General features: G+C 30.5%; 1 protein-coding gene and 1 long non-coding RNA gene across 2 annotated transcripts in view; both read left to right on the forward strand.

The window, feature by feature from the left end:
• LOC130902449 (uncharacterized) overlaps positions 1 to 17,135 on the forward strand; it is a 135,936-nt gene that overhangs the window by 278 nt on the left and 118,523 nt on the right. Inside the window, exon 3 of the mRNA XM_057814604.1 lies at positions 19 to 60. Coding sequence (XP_057670587.1) covers positions 19 to 60 — 42 coding nt within the window. The remainder of the gene's footprint in view (positions 1 to 18; positions 61 to 17,135) is intronic.
• On the forward strand, positions 15,124 to 15,986 carry LOC130902450 (uncharacterized). The gene is made up of 2 exons (XR_009060395.1): positions 15,124 to 15,716; positions 15,841 to 15,986. It is a non-coding gene; the product is annotated as an uncharacterized LOC130902450 (long non-coding RNA).

Here is a 17,135-nt window from a genome sequence, read left to right on the forward strand (position 1 = left end):
CAAGCTCTTATATTTTAGAACAACATAAAAACATTACAATTTTATACGAAGAACTATTCGGTGAGTACCTACATCAAAATATTCTATAAGTAACAATGCACAAGTTTAATATTACAAGCGTTATATAGGTACTAATTTACTTAAATTCAAGTAAAAAGGCAGATTTTTTTATTATTTCACTTTTTAGAATGAAATTGGAAAATAAAAGTGCTTTTTAGATGTTTTTATCCTTTCTATTGAAAAACGTATCGGATAAATTTATTACACTAAGTTGTAGAGCTTGAGTTGAATAATTTTAACGAATAACTACCAGATAAAATCTCTCAATATACACATTCCCCTTAAAAAATATGTCATAGAACCCCGAACACCTAAAAAATATTTTATTGCAAAACATATTTTTCATACATGTTTTAAGCTGTCAGTTGAATTAAATTATTTTCTGCTATAAATATTAGAAGAATACGACAACAAAATACAGAAGATAGTCCAGTACGAAGATTTAAAACTTTGCCTTACTAGCAAGTTTTTATCGTGCCTAGAAAAAATATAAATTAACAACAGCTGAGTTCGGGAGGGGACGAATTTTTGGTTTTCGGGAATCTAGGATATCGTTCCAAGAAACTGCTAATAAAATAAAAAGGAGTGTGTGAGGATACTGCTGTCAGATGTTATCAAGCATGGACAACAGGGGGACAAAATCGTCGCCTAAGGTTATTGGGTACAAGATGGTCGATTAATGGTGAGGAGATGAGACTCAATATTTCACTCAGCGATATTTATTATTGGAATCTAAATATTAGGTGCTAGTTCATGATCACTTTTAGGAGCAATATGAATGCAAGAAAAACTGGATCCTCTTCTAAATCCTTTTTCAGGATTCTTCAAATCTCAACTTTACAACTAAATAGTTTTTCATTCGCTATGTCCCATTACATTATGAATAAAGTCCTAGCTTTAATCGTATTCATATGTAATGTTAAGTTCTATAATGGGTGATTATATATAATCTTCTCATTTGAGTTAATGACGAATAAGTTTATGAGTGAATCTTTAATGAAGAGTAGTGGATACGTTGTCAGAAGCCTATTCCGAATTATCGAGTACCATGTGATATTAAACATGTATTTCCAAATAATAAGCTTTTTTGAAATAATAGTGTATTCACAAAAATATGTGATTATTCTATGTTAATATTTCAACTAATACATCGACGTCACTACTTCTCACAAATTCTCTTTTATGCCCTCTATTGTTTAGAAACTAGTACTTTGAAATTTTAATTTCAGTTTTAAAAAGAGAAAAAGTGCTTGTTCCATAGGATTTAGACAAATGCTGTATAAATATGACCTTCCTGATTTGCTCTATTCCTCTCTAACATCTTTAATAAAAAAAATTACATAGATTTGTATTAAACCTCATTACATAGGATCAAGGATGAAAATCAGTCAATACGTTTCTACACAAATTTTCTCGGGGTAACTTTGATTAATATCCTTAGAGAATTCGACTTTTATATTCTATCTAATGTAGGTATACAAATTCATATCAACCCTAGTTTCCTCGAAGACTTTTATTAAAAAAATGGAAATAACAAAACTGAAAATTAGAACTCAATACAACATATGGTCATCAAGGATGCAATTAGTATTCGTTAACATGAATATGGATACCTTCATTATTCGGTGTTGGTAGAAATAAAATTAAATCCGATTTTAAAACCACAGAGATATCATTCTCAATGGCGCCAAATTTCTGTGTCCATTTTGACGAGAGATCGCAATCCTTGAACTTCCATAGATCTTTTGATTTTATTTCGGTTAAACAACAGACATAAATGTAAAGAACTGACTGAATTTTCCTTTTTAAATTTTATGAGAACATATTTTTTTTATTAGCAATTCATCTTCTTTCAATAATTGGTCATTTCTTTTACCAGAACAGCCGGATTGTATTTCTTACTGAACGTTCTCGTCTCTCTTTTCTGTACCCCTCATTTCACCAGTTGACTCTTCTGAAGAAGTTACGGCAGAGACACGCTTTCCTGGTTCTACTTGTAAATACAGGAGAGCCATCTATCTGAAAATATCTTGTTTTGTCAATGACACCCATTTTGTTCACGGTACATTAAATTGGTCAATATCAAAAAATAATAACTGATATTCTATATGGTAGATGTAGGAAATATTTCCATGTTCATTATATGCACACACCCCTTAATTTATACTTGTTTGCGCTACAGACTCTTAGATGGCATAGCAAGTTTAATCGACATTTGTGGCAGTTTGATCCAGATTTGAATTTACTTTGAGACTGAGAGTCATTTCCTATGCATGTATCATAAAAAATCTAACTTTTGCCACGGTACCATACTTTGTAGTGAACTGTGTTCGAGACGGTAAGTACAGTTTCTTAAAGTGTATTCCCTTGAGATTATTTTAGTGTATTTTTTATAAAATTACATAAAAAATAGTTTGTAATATAAATTAGAGGAACTATTACTATATTACATGGTTGTTGATATGCCCATGACTAAATAGAAGTATATGCGTACTGAAGCGTTATCTGAACTTTTACATCAGAGAAAGAAAGGCGAATAAAATGTAAGGAGGAAAATATCAACAACAAGGAAGAAATAACTCGAGAAGAAGATGCAGCTCAAGGAATCCTAGAACAAGTGGCACAGTAGGAAAACAAAAAGATTAAGAGAGATGTTAGAAAACAACAAGATGAGAATGAGGAATTACATGAAGAAAAAGTAGCAAAGAAAAGCCAGAAAAAGAGGGACATTACATATAAGTTTTAAAAAGATGTTAGAAATGCCTTCTAAGGAGCAAGTGAAGAAAAGAAATAGAAAAAAGATCATTAATAGTAAAGCATTTGTGGTTAAAAAAGAATTTTTCAACAAGGAAAGAAAAGCAGCAGAATAAAGAAGCTGAATGGAACCATCATGAAAAAAATTTAGTAGAAACCAAACAAACCCGAAAGAACAAAGACTCTTGGAACTGCAAACATTGTGATGAACATGAACAAAAAGATTTGAGGCTGTGCACAGTTTGCTTCATCTACGTTCACGAAAAATTCAGGTCATGACTTGATTTCAAAAAATCACCACCTTCCCTTAAATGAACCGAAAAATGTTTTGTTTTGTTTTGAAAACTTTGTTGTTTTTAGAGTTATATAATTTTTGCTTTATTTGCGGTTGAGTTGTTATAAACACTGGAGAATCGTTTTTTTTTTGTTAATAAAAATAAAAATGGAGAGTACTTACTCTTGTTGGCTTTTTACTATTAGAATTATGGATGAGTATAACCACACACTATGTGCATATATTACCAACATATGCTGGGAACATGCTTTGTTGTAAATATTTTAAAAAAATAAAAGAAAAACATGAAAATAGAATTTTTTTTCTTTCCAAGAAAATTATTCTATAAAGCAATAAGGGTACTCTTGCATCAAGCAGAAATAAAAAGTCGATTTTTTCTATTTTATGAAGGAATCTTCTTAACCTGGGCATATTCCCTGCAAGTACTTTACATCGGAGTGCAAGGGTAGACAAAATTTCAATTCATAGAATACTCTATCAATCCATTGATGTAGTCTACTTTGAAACCTAATTTTTTATACTATAATTCAGCAATTTCGACTAGGCGAATGCAATAACAATAATTTTAATATTCATAAACCATAATATTTAAATATCAAATATTATTTATATTTTATGGTTGCATTACTAATTATCATAACATGTGCCCAAAAAGTTACAAATTTATGAAGATACTAGGTGGCCAAGCTAACATATCGTAAAACAATACACGGGTATATACGAGTAAACATTTTAAAAGAATCCACTCCTTATTGTTTCATTAAAATCATTTGATTTGCCTGCTAAAAGAACGAACTGTTGGGAACTATTATTTCCGTTTTATAGCTTACATAAATAATTTTTAATTCAATGCTGAACCATGTACAGTACATATATTTTTAATTGATGTCATTGGCTCGTTAATTGGAATATAAAAATTATCATTAAACAATAAACTCATGTCGTATTGTCTATTCTGTCACATTTTCATAATAATGAGTGGAATATTGTATTAATTTTTTTCAAATATGGAAGCTTCAACATTTTTTTTTAAACAATATTTTGTATTTTGTCAATCAAAATCATATCACACACCAAAACCAAAATAATAGAACAATAATAGAATGTCTATTATTTGGCTATAAAGTTTGAGAGCTCATTTTAAAATCATGATTGTATCAGAACAATGAAATAAGTTTATAGTTAATCTGGGACCCCGTGGCGTATCTTGCACTTCCCTATTAATTATCATCAACTATTTCTCAGTATGGTTTGAGCATTATTAATTATTTTTCTACTTTAATACTACTTATTTCATATATTCACTAATTGTATCCATTTGGCATATTGTCCTTAGAAGATCCATCAAGAATTATATTCAGTAGCAGAATGTTCAGTGACTTATAAATAACAGAAATATTTGAAAGATATACAGAATGTCTCTAAATTCAACTGCCAACGCTCTAGGCGAACTTGTTTGGGTAAAATTATGCCTATCGGGGTAGGAAACTTATGTTCGCAAACGTATCCTTTCCAAGATACAAGGTGTTAAAAGTTTTAAAAATACAATGATTTTTTGTCGATGAATTTCAAATGGTATAATGGATTGTTATTGAAACTTGTTAACGATTATCAGGTTGATAAACTACTTGTTCTAACATGAATAGATGATTTCTAGTTTTTTCTCAGAGGCCTGCAGCAAACAGGGACCCTTTTTTCGTGCCTGAATACTCCGCCAAAGGATAAATTGTTTTTTTTCCATTTTAATTTTCAATTAACCGTTTTCGAGAAAAACATCAATTTGTAGCTGGACTTGTGATTATTTAGAAAAATACAAAACGGTTTCTTTCGAATAAACTTATATCAATATATTAATGGTGTCTTACAAAATGAATATACTTTACGTTTTTTTCAAAAAATGTTATCTTCGTTCATTCAAATAACAATTTTACACAAAGAAATCATACAAAATGAAGAAGTAACCTCATATTTACTATTTCCTTCATTTAAACATACCTTGACCTTTTGCAGCACTAATAAGCGTACGTTTTGGAAAACGTGGGTGTCTTAGAAATTCAAATACTTTGACTTAGAATATTAGGAAGCTTTGGAAACAACTGTGTTGTCAAATTAAATTGTTTAAGTTTGATTTATGTGATGTTTATGTGGAAGTGTGCATCACAAGATAAATTATTAAAAAATATACAAAATGGATTACAGTTTTGACGAATTAGCAGATATTCATTTCATTTATGGAGAAATGAAGACTAAATTCGAGATTGGTGGAAAGGTTTCCTCATAAACATAAACGTTCCAGTTAATTTTGAAAACAACGTTTTGATTAATGTAGAGAACCAACAATCTTTAAGTATAATATCCTTCAGTCACTATTGAATACAAATAGCAATTCTGTATAGAAAGTTGCAAATGAACAGTTATTGCATCCTTATAAATTCACAAAGGTACAAGATGTTTTACCAAGAGATTTTGCCCCTTGCATGGAATATCCTAATCTTCAACAACATAGGGATAACGATGATTTTTCGAAATTAATATTATTAATATTAAAATGCTGAGGGTGGCCGAGATGAAAACACTGAAAACAATAGTGGGGAAAACAAGAAGAGACAGAGTGAGAAGTACAGATGTCAAAGAGCAATGCGGGATACAAGACATTGTGAGATGGGGAAGACAGCGTAAGAGGCAGTGGTACAAACATGTAATACGGATGGACAAGAACAGACCTGCGGGAATAGTCCTAGAAAACAACCTGCCCGGCTCAAGGCCTCCCTGGAGACCACCTAAAAGGTGGAAAGATAGTTGGCCTCCACCTCTCACGAAAAGATGCAGAGGCAGTTTAAGAATTAACAGATCGACAGATCTCCAAGAAGTAGAAGAAAATGAGGCATGTTTAATTCCCGAATCAGTCATGTATGAGTGGATGAAAATCCGTATGTTACTTTTACCCATGCATATCAGCAAAAATCCATACATGTTACCTCAAAAATTGAACGGAGAAATTTATTTAACATTCTTAGGACATGACCAGAAATTCTGGAAGAAGTTCCTCTCTATACTCGACAAAATATGATATTTCGGCATGATGGAGCTTCCGTACATCCTCTAGCAAATGTAGGACTCCATTTAAATGCTACTTATGAACAGAACTGGATAGGTCGAGGTGAGCCATTTGGTTGACCAGCTAAGTCTCCGTATCTTACTCCCTATGATTTTTTTCTGTGAGGGCATATGAGGTCTCTCGTCTATCAGAGTCCGGTACAAATGAGGAAGTTCTTGTTGGTCATATGTTGAGCAATTGCTTTGATTTATTGTGTTTAAGATGTGTTAATTAAATGTTGAATTTTATTCTGGATGATTTATTTGTGAGATTATCATCTGAAGGGCATTAGTGTTAATGAAGAATTTCTGGAAAACGGTAGTAGAAGAATACACTTTTTCAAAGAAAACGTGTAGTATAATGAACAAATATCATTTTCGAGGACACATCGTTTTGAATTTTTCTAAATAATCACAAGAGTGGCCTCAAAATAATGTTTTGTTCGAAAACTGTTAATATTAACATAGTCAAAAGTTATTAATTTTTTATTAAAGAATGACAATAGAATTAAAAAATTTTAAAAAGATAACATTTTATGCAATGGCGGAGAATTCCGTGGTAGAAATAGGGTCCTTGAACCCTGCTGCTCGTCTTTGGAAAAAACTATAAATCATCTATTCATGTTGGAACAAGTAGTTGATCAACCTGATAATCGATAACAAGTTTCAATAACAAACGATCACGAAATTTATCGACAAAAAATAGTTTTGTTTTTAAAACTTTGACACCCTTTTACTTGGAAAGGTTGCATTTGCGGTCATAAGTTCCCTATCCCCTATAGTCATAATTTGACCCAAGTAATTTCTCCTAAAGCGTTGGCAGTCGAATTTAGGGATACCCCGTATAATATTTAATATATAGTTATATAACATAACAGAATCTCTTGTTTGAGGTTTAAAATAAAGGCATTAATAATATGGAATTTTATTTGAAAATACTGTATATCCAATCTGGATTAATTTGTAACTTTTTCGTATAGCCTGTCAATAAATAAATGCACTAATTTTGTATTCGTCATACAAAACTCTTCCAAAATATCACATTGATACTATTAAAACTTTTCCTGATAAAGTTGTATTTACAATGTTGTACTTACCATTTGCTGCTTACCTAAATTAATGCACAAAACATAACTTTAAACTCTCTATGCAGTACGCTAGTCTGTAGGAGAAGTCGGGATAGAGATAGGATTAACTTGCTAAAATATTATTACCCTAATCATCTACTGAGTTTTAAAAAACAGAATGTTTTAGATAAATCAATTTTTATTTAATAAATAATTAAATAAGGTAAATTTGTACATCACAATTGTTTACATCGTTTTTATTTTTGGAATGCTTTACTTTATCCATAATTAACTATATTTTTCAAATAGAAATACGTTGATCTGAATATATAATTTTGAAAATACATCACTAATTGATCCTTCAAAGTTGTTTCGTTATTACATTCAATTTGTTTGTTTTGGGTGTCTTAAGCAAGCAACCTCCATATTTCTACAAAATTCGCAATTTTAACAAGTAAATGAACATCTATCATTAGTTTCTGAATTGTGGACAAAAAACATATTATTTAACAACGCGGAATGTGATCTTGGTCTAACAACTATCAAGACTCTCCTTTATCCCGGTTTTTGGAATGTTTTTCAAAATCCCCCTAAATATATAAACATAGTTAATCCTCTCGTATCACTTATTTTTCCATTCTTTGCGATTTTTAATGTGTACATAACTAAAAATGTCTTCTTGAACACACAATTACATTATCTAAATCGCGATTCCATTACTAAAGTTATCATAAACATTAGGTAAACTGTTTACCTTCGGTCTCTGAAGACGATAACTTGGTTATCGAAACGCGGGTTAGACAGTTTAATTGTGAGTTGGTGTAGTGACATATATAAACAGAGCTTTCAGAAATTCCAACGGTATTGAACAGTGATAGTTATGAATAATATCAGTTATTGAAAAAGAGATGTTTGATAGTTGATAATATAAAACATTTTTATAATAGGAATTGATATGTCATTGTATGAAGAATCTATGAATAATGCTGTTTTGTAAGTTGGTTGTCTGCTCTAGTAGAATTATGGAGAATGATTATTTTTTATAAAAAACTACTTTTGACAATATCCGGAAATATAACAAATTTATTTTTCACAAATAATCTCATTCAGCGGTCTACTTATAATACTATAATTAGGCGCTTAGTGAATCCTATTTAAAAGCAGTCACAGACCTTACTTTTCGGCTGCAGAAACCATCTCGTATAATCAGCTAAAGTATTTTTCATCTCGACATTGTAAGATTTTTTTAACAAAAATGTCAGTTTTCCATCACGCCACAAAGGGTGAAAATTATGAAGAGATTCGTATAATTGAATAGTTAGTAGAAACATAATTGTGGATTCTCATTAAATTCTATTAATTTCCTATAATATATTAGAGGGAAACTGTAAAAACCAACATGTCTTATAAACATGATACCACAAAAGTAGTTATTTATCAATCTAACGTAATGTTTTCCCATTTTTCTAGTTAGTGTACGAGATATGTAATAATGTCTAAATAGGTAACTACGAAATACCTACTAAGTTTAAAAATCTACTTACGCACAGCTAATAATTAGAATTACGGGGTTAAATCCTACTTGATATCGTAGGATATTAAGGAAGACATCAAGGCAACTTTTTGTCAGACACCTTTGGTTAATTTCTTCAAGTCTACCTGTATCTTTTTTAATTCAATTTCTGAATTTTTTGTCAACAATTTTAATTTTTCTTGTTAAACTTTTCAATCAAAGATACTTGAAGTTTCTGTTAGTATTGAATTTTTATATTCCAAAGCTAACAATACATGTTCCATTAAAGGTATCGATAAAAGGATATAAATATAAAAATTAATATTTGTTTTCCCTAAAAACATGATAATACTCTCATTACAAAGATAATTCACCATATTTTAAGGTTTATTGAACTTAAAAGTCAAATACATAAACGTAATAGGAGAGCTCAATAAAGACAACAAAACACATATAACGGAATTCGACAAAGTGACAGTCTGGGCCCATTCTTATTTAATTAATAATAATAAAATAATTAATAGTATAAAAGAAGTTTCTGAAGAATATAAGATGGGACGAGGATCAATGAAGATATTCTGACGACGCAATTTTGATAGCCGAAAACGAAGATGATCTGCATAGTTTCCAAACAACAGCCCAAAACCTTAATACGCAGATATCTGTAGAAAAACCAAAATAGTAATAGCAAACAAGCCTAAAAGATGTAAACTAGCTGTGAACGACGTCGAGATTACAAGCGCCAAAACTTACAACAAGAAATACAAACCCAAGTAAATAAGGCCTCGAAAATCTCTGGCTATCTGTGGGATCTCATTTGGAAAATCGAATATATCTGAAGATCTGAAAATTGAGGATATGGTACGATTTACGAGATCGACAGAATTATGGGCAAAGGATGAAAAACCAACTTCAAGGAGACCTCCCGGCCGACCTCCCAAGAGATGGCACGAAAGCCGGACATCTACTTCTTAAGAGACTGATAAGTGGAAAAAAACAAGACCCAATCTTAAGAAAAGGGAAAGAATAAGAATTTATAGCCTTAGCGTACTTATAATAAAGAAAAAAGACATATCTCTTCATACAATTCACACGCTTTGATGTCTACGATGATTTATTGGTGAGAAAGAATGAACTAGAGAAACATTTATGAAGATCCTTCATCGATTTAAATCTTTCAAGTATCAATCTTAAATGATAATTGGACACAACATTAAGTGGAATTAGAGCTATTAAAAATTTTACAAACGAAAGAGACCAATCAAATGAATAGAATAAATATCTTATTGCAGTATATAAAAAATAATAACTGTTATCTATTCTATGAGAGCAAATCCTTGCAAAAAATAGTATACACATCCAAGTGCCAAGTAATGACATGTATTTTAACAATCGATCCGTTTCAGTCAGTCATTATATTTATCGAAGAAGTAGCTTTTCCTACGATGTATCACTGCTCACTTGCAAACAAAAGTTGATGGAGCTTACTTGCATCGAATTAATTTTCCAACCTCAAAATATGAGCAATTGTTTTTATTATTACGGCAGTAAACTGCATTATTGAAAATTAAATTAAGAAAACGATTCTGATTGTGTAAAAATCAGCGATTTAATAATGTTTCTCATCGATTCCAAAATCAATCATTTTAACTATTGACGAATTCCAAAAATAAGAAACCTTTTCTTTTAGACAAACAAATTTATGTAATGGTTCGAAATTTTTCCTCATTTTGTATAAATGGTAGATGCTTTTATATTTGGGAGTGATAGAAAATTTCCTATCTTATTGAGATTCTCATGAAAATGTGAAAACAAAGAAAAATTAAAAGTGTCACCTTTATTAAATAATAGGTTTGAAACTGCAACGTGTACTTAATGAATTTTTACCACAGAAATTGTTTAAATTAACTTTCTAAAAATTATAAAATCAATGCTTAAAAGGTAAAGTAGCTCCTCTCTTGAAATCATGCCATTTCATAAGTTTCTGTCGAATTAAGATAAATCTTCTCGGGTAGGTACCCATATTTTTTCAAATTTTAAATGAATTTGTACTGTTTGTACTCAAAGTCTCCCTTACTGTGATGAGGATAATTCTATGAATCCGACCTAAACTTGAGATCGTTCAAGTTTGGTAAATTATTAATTTAATTTTGTGAGAGAAATTGCAGAAAGTTGTAATGGTATTTTCGAAACCTATTATTTACAAAACCAGGCAGTAGTTAGCTACAACTGTATTTAAAATATTGAAATTGAAAACTAATTATTACCAACTTGCACATCAAGTAATTATGAAACAGAAGCAATATTATGAACTACCCAACTGCTTATTTAGCGCTACTATGACTCTTGGAAATAATTATAGTCACAGGATTAATAGTAGTACACTGTTATAGTTAACTACTTATGAAGTAATTTTACCTAGCTTTGATACGTATGTACTCAAATACCTACCTATCTATTTACGGATATTTAGGACAAAGCTACTGCATACACATTCAAAATAAAATGAAATAAAATAACAGGCTAGTCCTATCTCTCTACCACCAACTTCTTTCGCTACAAAGTAATAAACACGGTTAGTATCTTCTATTTAATTGTTTAAAATCCAGGGCGTTTTACTGAAAATATACCTTGAAGTATAAACTGTGGAGTACCATCCATTAATTTTAGTCTGATTACTATAATTACTTGAAAGAAATCATTGCAAATTTAACTTTATTATTTCAAACTTCTCTAAATAAATTAATGGTAGTAGATTATATCAACCTTTTCTCACGTTAAGAAATACGAAATAAATTTTCTTGGACGTCATGATTTGTATCATGACATTTCTTGGACAAATATAACTCCTTGATCTGTATGCTGGCTCAGGGCCGGATTAAGCTTCGGGGGCTATAGCCCCGGGCCCCAGGTCCAAGAGGGCCCCATCATTTGGAAATCATTCTGTATTTTTTGATGTGTTGATACCACAAATCTAACGTATTGATATTATTTTGTGAATTTTTCCGGGTTTTCGAATTCCTTAAGGGGGCCCCGTCATTATTTTAGCCCCGGGCCTTAAAAATCTTAATCCGGCCCTGTGCTGGCTTAATAAGTTTATTCAAATTAATCAAATTGGTACCACTCCATAAATTGGTAAAAATAATTAAATAAAATGAAAAGATTGTCCAGGATACATTAAATCCCCTGCATTATTTTCATGATGAAAAATAGATAAAGATAGTCTTGTCTAAAAGATTTTGAACAATGCATCTAGAGTTCTGAAGTCTACCAGTTTGGTTCTTTAGATATATCATATAAACAATAGAAGATTTAACTTTTTATAAACGAAAGCTTAAAATTTTAAAATGAAATTGATATAACACTTTGATTTTCGATTTCCCTATGGGTATATAGATTTCCTACATCTTTTATTCCATTTTTTGAAGTAAAAATAAATAAAGAATATTTAGTCCCCACAATTTGAATAAAAATATTGATTTGCTACATAATAAACCAACTTTAAATGCTGTTAATATTTTAATACTTTTATTGTTCTCAAGCAATTCATCTGATTTTTCTTTGCTTCTAAATTATGATCAGATATTTAATCAAGATTTCCCAGCCGTTTTAACTTGACAAATTATAACAATTGTGAATGGTTATTTAATAGACTTAGTGTCTTATTGGATTTTTGTTTAAATTTTTCAAAATTTTATTTTGTATTACAAGATGTTAAACAGTTTTAATCTACTTCAATTATTTTCACTCAAAATGACAGAATAATAATTAATAATATAAATAATGATAAATAATAAATATTAAATTTGCCTAAAAATTTCATAGAACCATAGATTAAAGATACTCTAGATACACTCCACCCATTTATTTTTACTCAACATTTATTTGGAACCCTGTTAGAACCAGAAATTTTGGCCATCTGCGGTCTATGTTTTGAACAATCCGCCAAAATTTAGTTATTTTCGAGATTGCTTTAACTTGGTAAATCAAAGTAGCAAAATTTTTGGTTTCGGTGAGCTGGAACGTATAAAATTATCTAATTCAAACTGACTTTGGAACTGCTTTAGTGATTAACTTTTTTTTTAGCAATTTTTAATATTTTGAAAAATAAAGTCCAAAGCAGCTTCAATTACACTTTTTTCGTTTATTTTCATTGTTCTTTTTTGTGATTCTACATTAGTTCCTGAATGGATTTATAAGAGTAAATAAACAAATTTGAATTTAGTTACAATTGTTTTGAATTGTTATCTATATAGGCAACATTCCTAACCAATATGGGAGATTGCAAAACACTACCATGAAACAAGAAACCTGTTTAGAAAGTACCATAAAATATTTGCATTAGGGGTGGTTTCGAGATATGTGCATTTCCGTTTTTACTAGATAATGTTATCAAATGCTCATCAACAGTAGCTCAATTTTTGCCAAAATTGTAACTCCCAAGCAAGTTCCGTTGATTAGGTAATAATACAATGTACATATTTTTTATTTTCCACAACATACTGGTATACAATCAAAAGAAACCAGAGCTGTAGATTGCAACTATATATATAGACACTCTACCGTGAGATTTTTAGGAAACCAATCATAGAAACACCATTCTGCTATTTAAATTCTATGTTATATTTGGGTCAGCTACCTGCGCTGGTGAACTTCGAGTGCCCCTCGACCTTCGACCCTTTTAGGACCTTCTGTGTACCTGCATTTTACGACTGTTGCAATGAAAAACAATTTTTTTATTAACAATTTCAAATTATTATAACTGTAAATAATAAGTACAGAGTGAAAAACAAGGAAATACGTTTTTGAATGACGAAGGTTGTGGGCGGTAATGAAAAAAAGTGTACTGAACACAAAAAAATTATTCCAGCCGTCGGTCATCCCTTATTAAAAAAATTTAGATGGTTAAAAGAATAAAAATTTGACATTTTTGGAATAACGTATGTTAACAAATTATAAATTTTGATTGAAAATATATTAACAAAAAGTACAGCCAAAATATATGAAATTAATTCTGGGGAATTACGAACAATTATAATTGTTAATTGACGTAACCATAAGTAATTATTTTATAAAAGAAAAATATATATGGAAAAATTGAAAATTCAATAACTATTTTTTTATGGTAAAATAGGGTAAAAAAAGGATCAAGGGGTGTGCCGGAGGGTAGGGTGTTAAAAGAGCACGGAAAGATGTTGTATAAATAGTCTTCCTGATTAGAATCTAACCTAACAACTTAAAAAGAATGACCTCCTCTAACACCCCCCACAACCCCAAGCCGATGGGGGGCGGGGGATGATTTTTAGATAATTACCGAAATTGTTAAATAAAAAAAATTGTTTTTCAACAGTAATAAAAAGCAGGTACAGAGTATATCCGAAAAAGGTCGAGCGCATATAGCTGATCCAAATTTAACATAGAGTTTAATAAATAGTAGCAGGGTATTTCCTATGTTTAGTTTCCTCAAAATCTTGTGTATCGTTTTTTTCTCAATTAGACAAGTGCTAGTAACGTCGAGAAAACAAGAATTTCTGGTAGGTCAATTTTTAGATATGCTAGCTCTCTCACTCTCCTGGACCTCATACGGGCTATCTGGCTGATGGTCGTGGTTGCCTTCATCAGTGTGCATCCTACCTGTACAAGTAAAATATCAATTTTTCAAATCATTTTAAGAAGTTTCTTTTTTTGTTGTTATTAATTTTATTGAACTTTTTGCAACATGTATCTATTATTTTTATTGTTGTTTAAACTGTACTAGACGTTAATTTTAATTGAAAAAAAAAAATTTTCAAAATATTTTAGCAAGGCTGAAATTTTTGTATGATCTTATTTTTCCAAAAGCCTAACATTAATTTGCCAAACAATAATTCCATTGTTAAACTCTTAGCCAGACCAATCTAATAGTGAAAAGTGATGTATCATTTTGCTTTGTCTAGAAATAAATCGAATAAATTGCAGAAAAAGAATTAAAAACAATTCAATCAATTTGTGGATTCATATTTCTAAATAATTAATTTTTTGTTGTACAAGATAATGTTCAATCTCAAGTATGAAGAAAATGAACAAAGCAACTAATACATAGAGTTGCCAATTATACTATTTTTCACTAACTTATACTGTTATCAGCATCAAAATGCACACTCATTATTATGTGTTATACTTAGACGCTCACACAAATTTGTTTTTATTTAGTCAGAGGGCGCTCACTGCTCAGTGCCACAGTCACAAACTATTGGGTGTAGAGGTAAGGAGAACAGCAAATTATAATACGAAGACTCGCCAAAATAACGCTAGTGTAGAAAGTGGAAATTATATGAATTTAGCAGTTATATATTTTATGTACAATATTCGAATGAATTTGTATATTAATAGTTCCTTTCAAATAGTTATGACTTTAAAAAAAGAATTTAATTTACTATCCTACTCTAATACTTTGTGGCGCTCTTTTTAAAATTCTTCCACTTGCTACTATAGCGCCACCTTAATTTGCTTCCTTTCAACAAACACTTTTCGATACACCGAGATTGTTCTCTTAACCTCTCCCTCCATACCACAAACAAATCACATTGAGTTTGTGAAAGAATCCGTCAATGTCAAATATTCATGGCTGTCACTCACTAACAAAAATGCGTATGTGTGCGTTCTCAGAACATAACCTTTTTTCGCGTGGACCTTTTGTTTGTTAATTTTACAACTAAAATTAAAGTAATTAGATATAAATATAACAGTGATAAGTTTAGTGTACACAAGATGGAAAATGATAACACGAATTACCTTCTCCTCCTACAACGTCAAGAAAGAAAGCCAAAGTATCGAAGGTACAACAAAAATATAGGCACGAATGGGAATGCCAATATGTCTGGTTAACGAGTGATATCTAAGCAAAATATGTGCTTTAACATTTACTATTTCTCACGCAGGTGTTGGGCAGGTTTGATACTTTTGTTTGCGTTTTACTTGCTTGATCTCCTCGTTTCTTTTCTGAGATACATAAATTATTATATATTTAGGTAACTATTTTTCAAAAAATATATATTTCGTTTCCGTATTTTTAGGTAAAACAGCACTTAACCATCAAAAAACAGAAAAAAAGACGGAAATGGGAAAATCTAGCATTGTAAATTAGTAAGTTGTGCGAGAAGCTCTAAAAAATGTGTATTTAAAACAATAAATAAATAAAATAATGTTAATTTTTCTAAAATACTGTTGAATATTCTTCATGAACCTGAATTTACTTTATATAAAAGTTGGCTACCCTACAAATACACCAATGTGACAAAACTAACGCTATCCCGACTACAAACAGCTGCTGTCGTCTTGCTTGCGCAACTAACACATGATTGTCAGTACTCTTCCAATCACTTTTCACTTTTAGATTGGTTTGACTGAAAGTTTAACAATCGAATTATTGTTTGGCAAATTAATTTTAGTTTTTTAGACACTTCGATAACATCATATAAAAATTCCAGCCATACTAAAATATTTTGAAGCAAATTTTTTTTTAATTCAAAATCAGCGTCTGGAACAGTTTAAACAACTATAAAAATATCTGGTAATAATAGATTCATAATGCAAAAAGTTCAATAAAATTAATAACAACAAAAAAAGAAACTTCTTAAAATGATTTGAAAAATTGATATTTTACCTGTACAGGTACGAAGTGCACTGATGAACGCAATCACTACCATCAGCTAGATAACTTGTGTGACGTCTTGGAGAGTGAGAGAAATAACATATCTAAAAAACGTTGCTAGCTTTTAGACTATATGGGAATTATTAGAAATATATTTATACTATACTTCTAATTATTGTGAGGAAGTTTTAGTAACAGAAGTTACCATACATCTCTGAAAATGATGGAAACATTAGTCAACAAATTATTATCATGTTTATTCGTTATAAAACTTTCATTAATTCGCCATTAAGACTTCAAGTTATTAGTGACTCCCAGTAAGGTACAGTTTAACTATTTTTATTGTCATAGTGAAACAACATTCCAATTGCTGGATTTCAAACAATTAAATAGAAAACACAAGTAATTATGTCACACGCTACGGCACAAATAGTATATACCACTGTCTAAGATTACGGTCCGCGTCGCGGTATAAGGCACGGATACAGCTACAGACACAGACCGTGCAGTGAATTACCAGACTGTTATCACAGAAAGCAGTGATTAGACTAGATATAAGTATATATATTTTCTTTTAATAAAATCTTTAGTCGGTTTTATTCTCCAATGAAATGAACAGTCAAAAATTTGGCGCAGGCCATAGGATCCCTCACTCCTTGTACAACTTTGCTTCAACAAATTCTTTTAACTTGTTCTAAAAATAAGTAGCATCTGATT

This window comes from Diorhabda carinulata, chromosome X (genome assembly GCF_026250575.1).
Source record: "Diorhabda carinulata isolate Delta chromosome X, icDioCari1.1, whole genome shotgun sequence".
In the NCBI taxonomy this organism is placed as follows: domain Eukaryota; kingdom Metazoa; phylum Arthropoda; class Insecta; order Coleoptera; family Chrysomelidae; genus Diorhabda; species Diorhabda carinulata.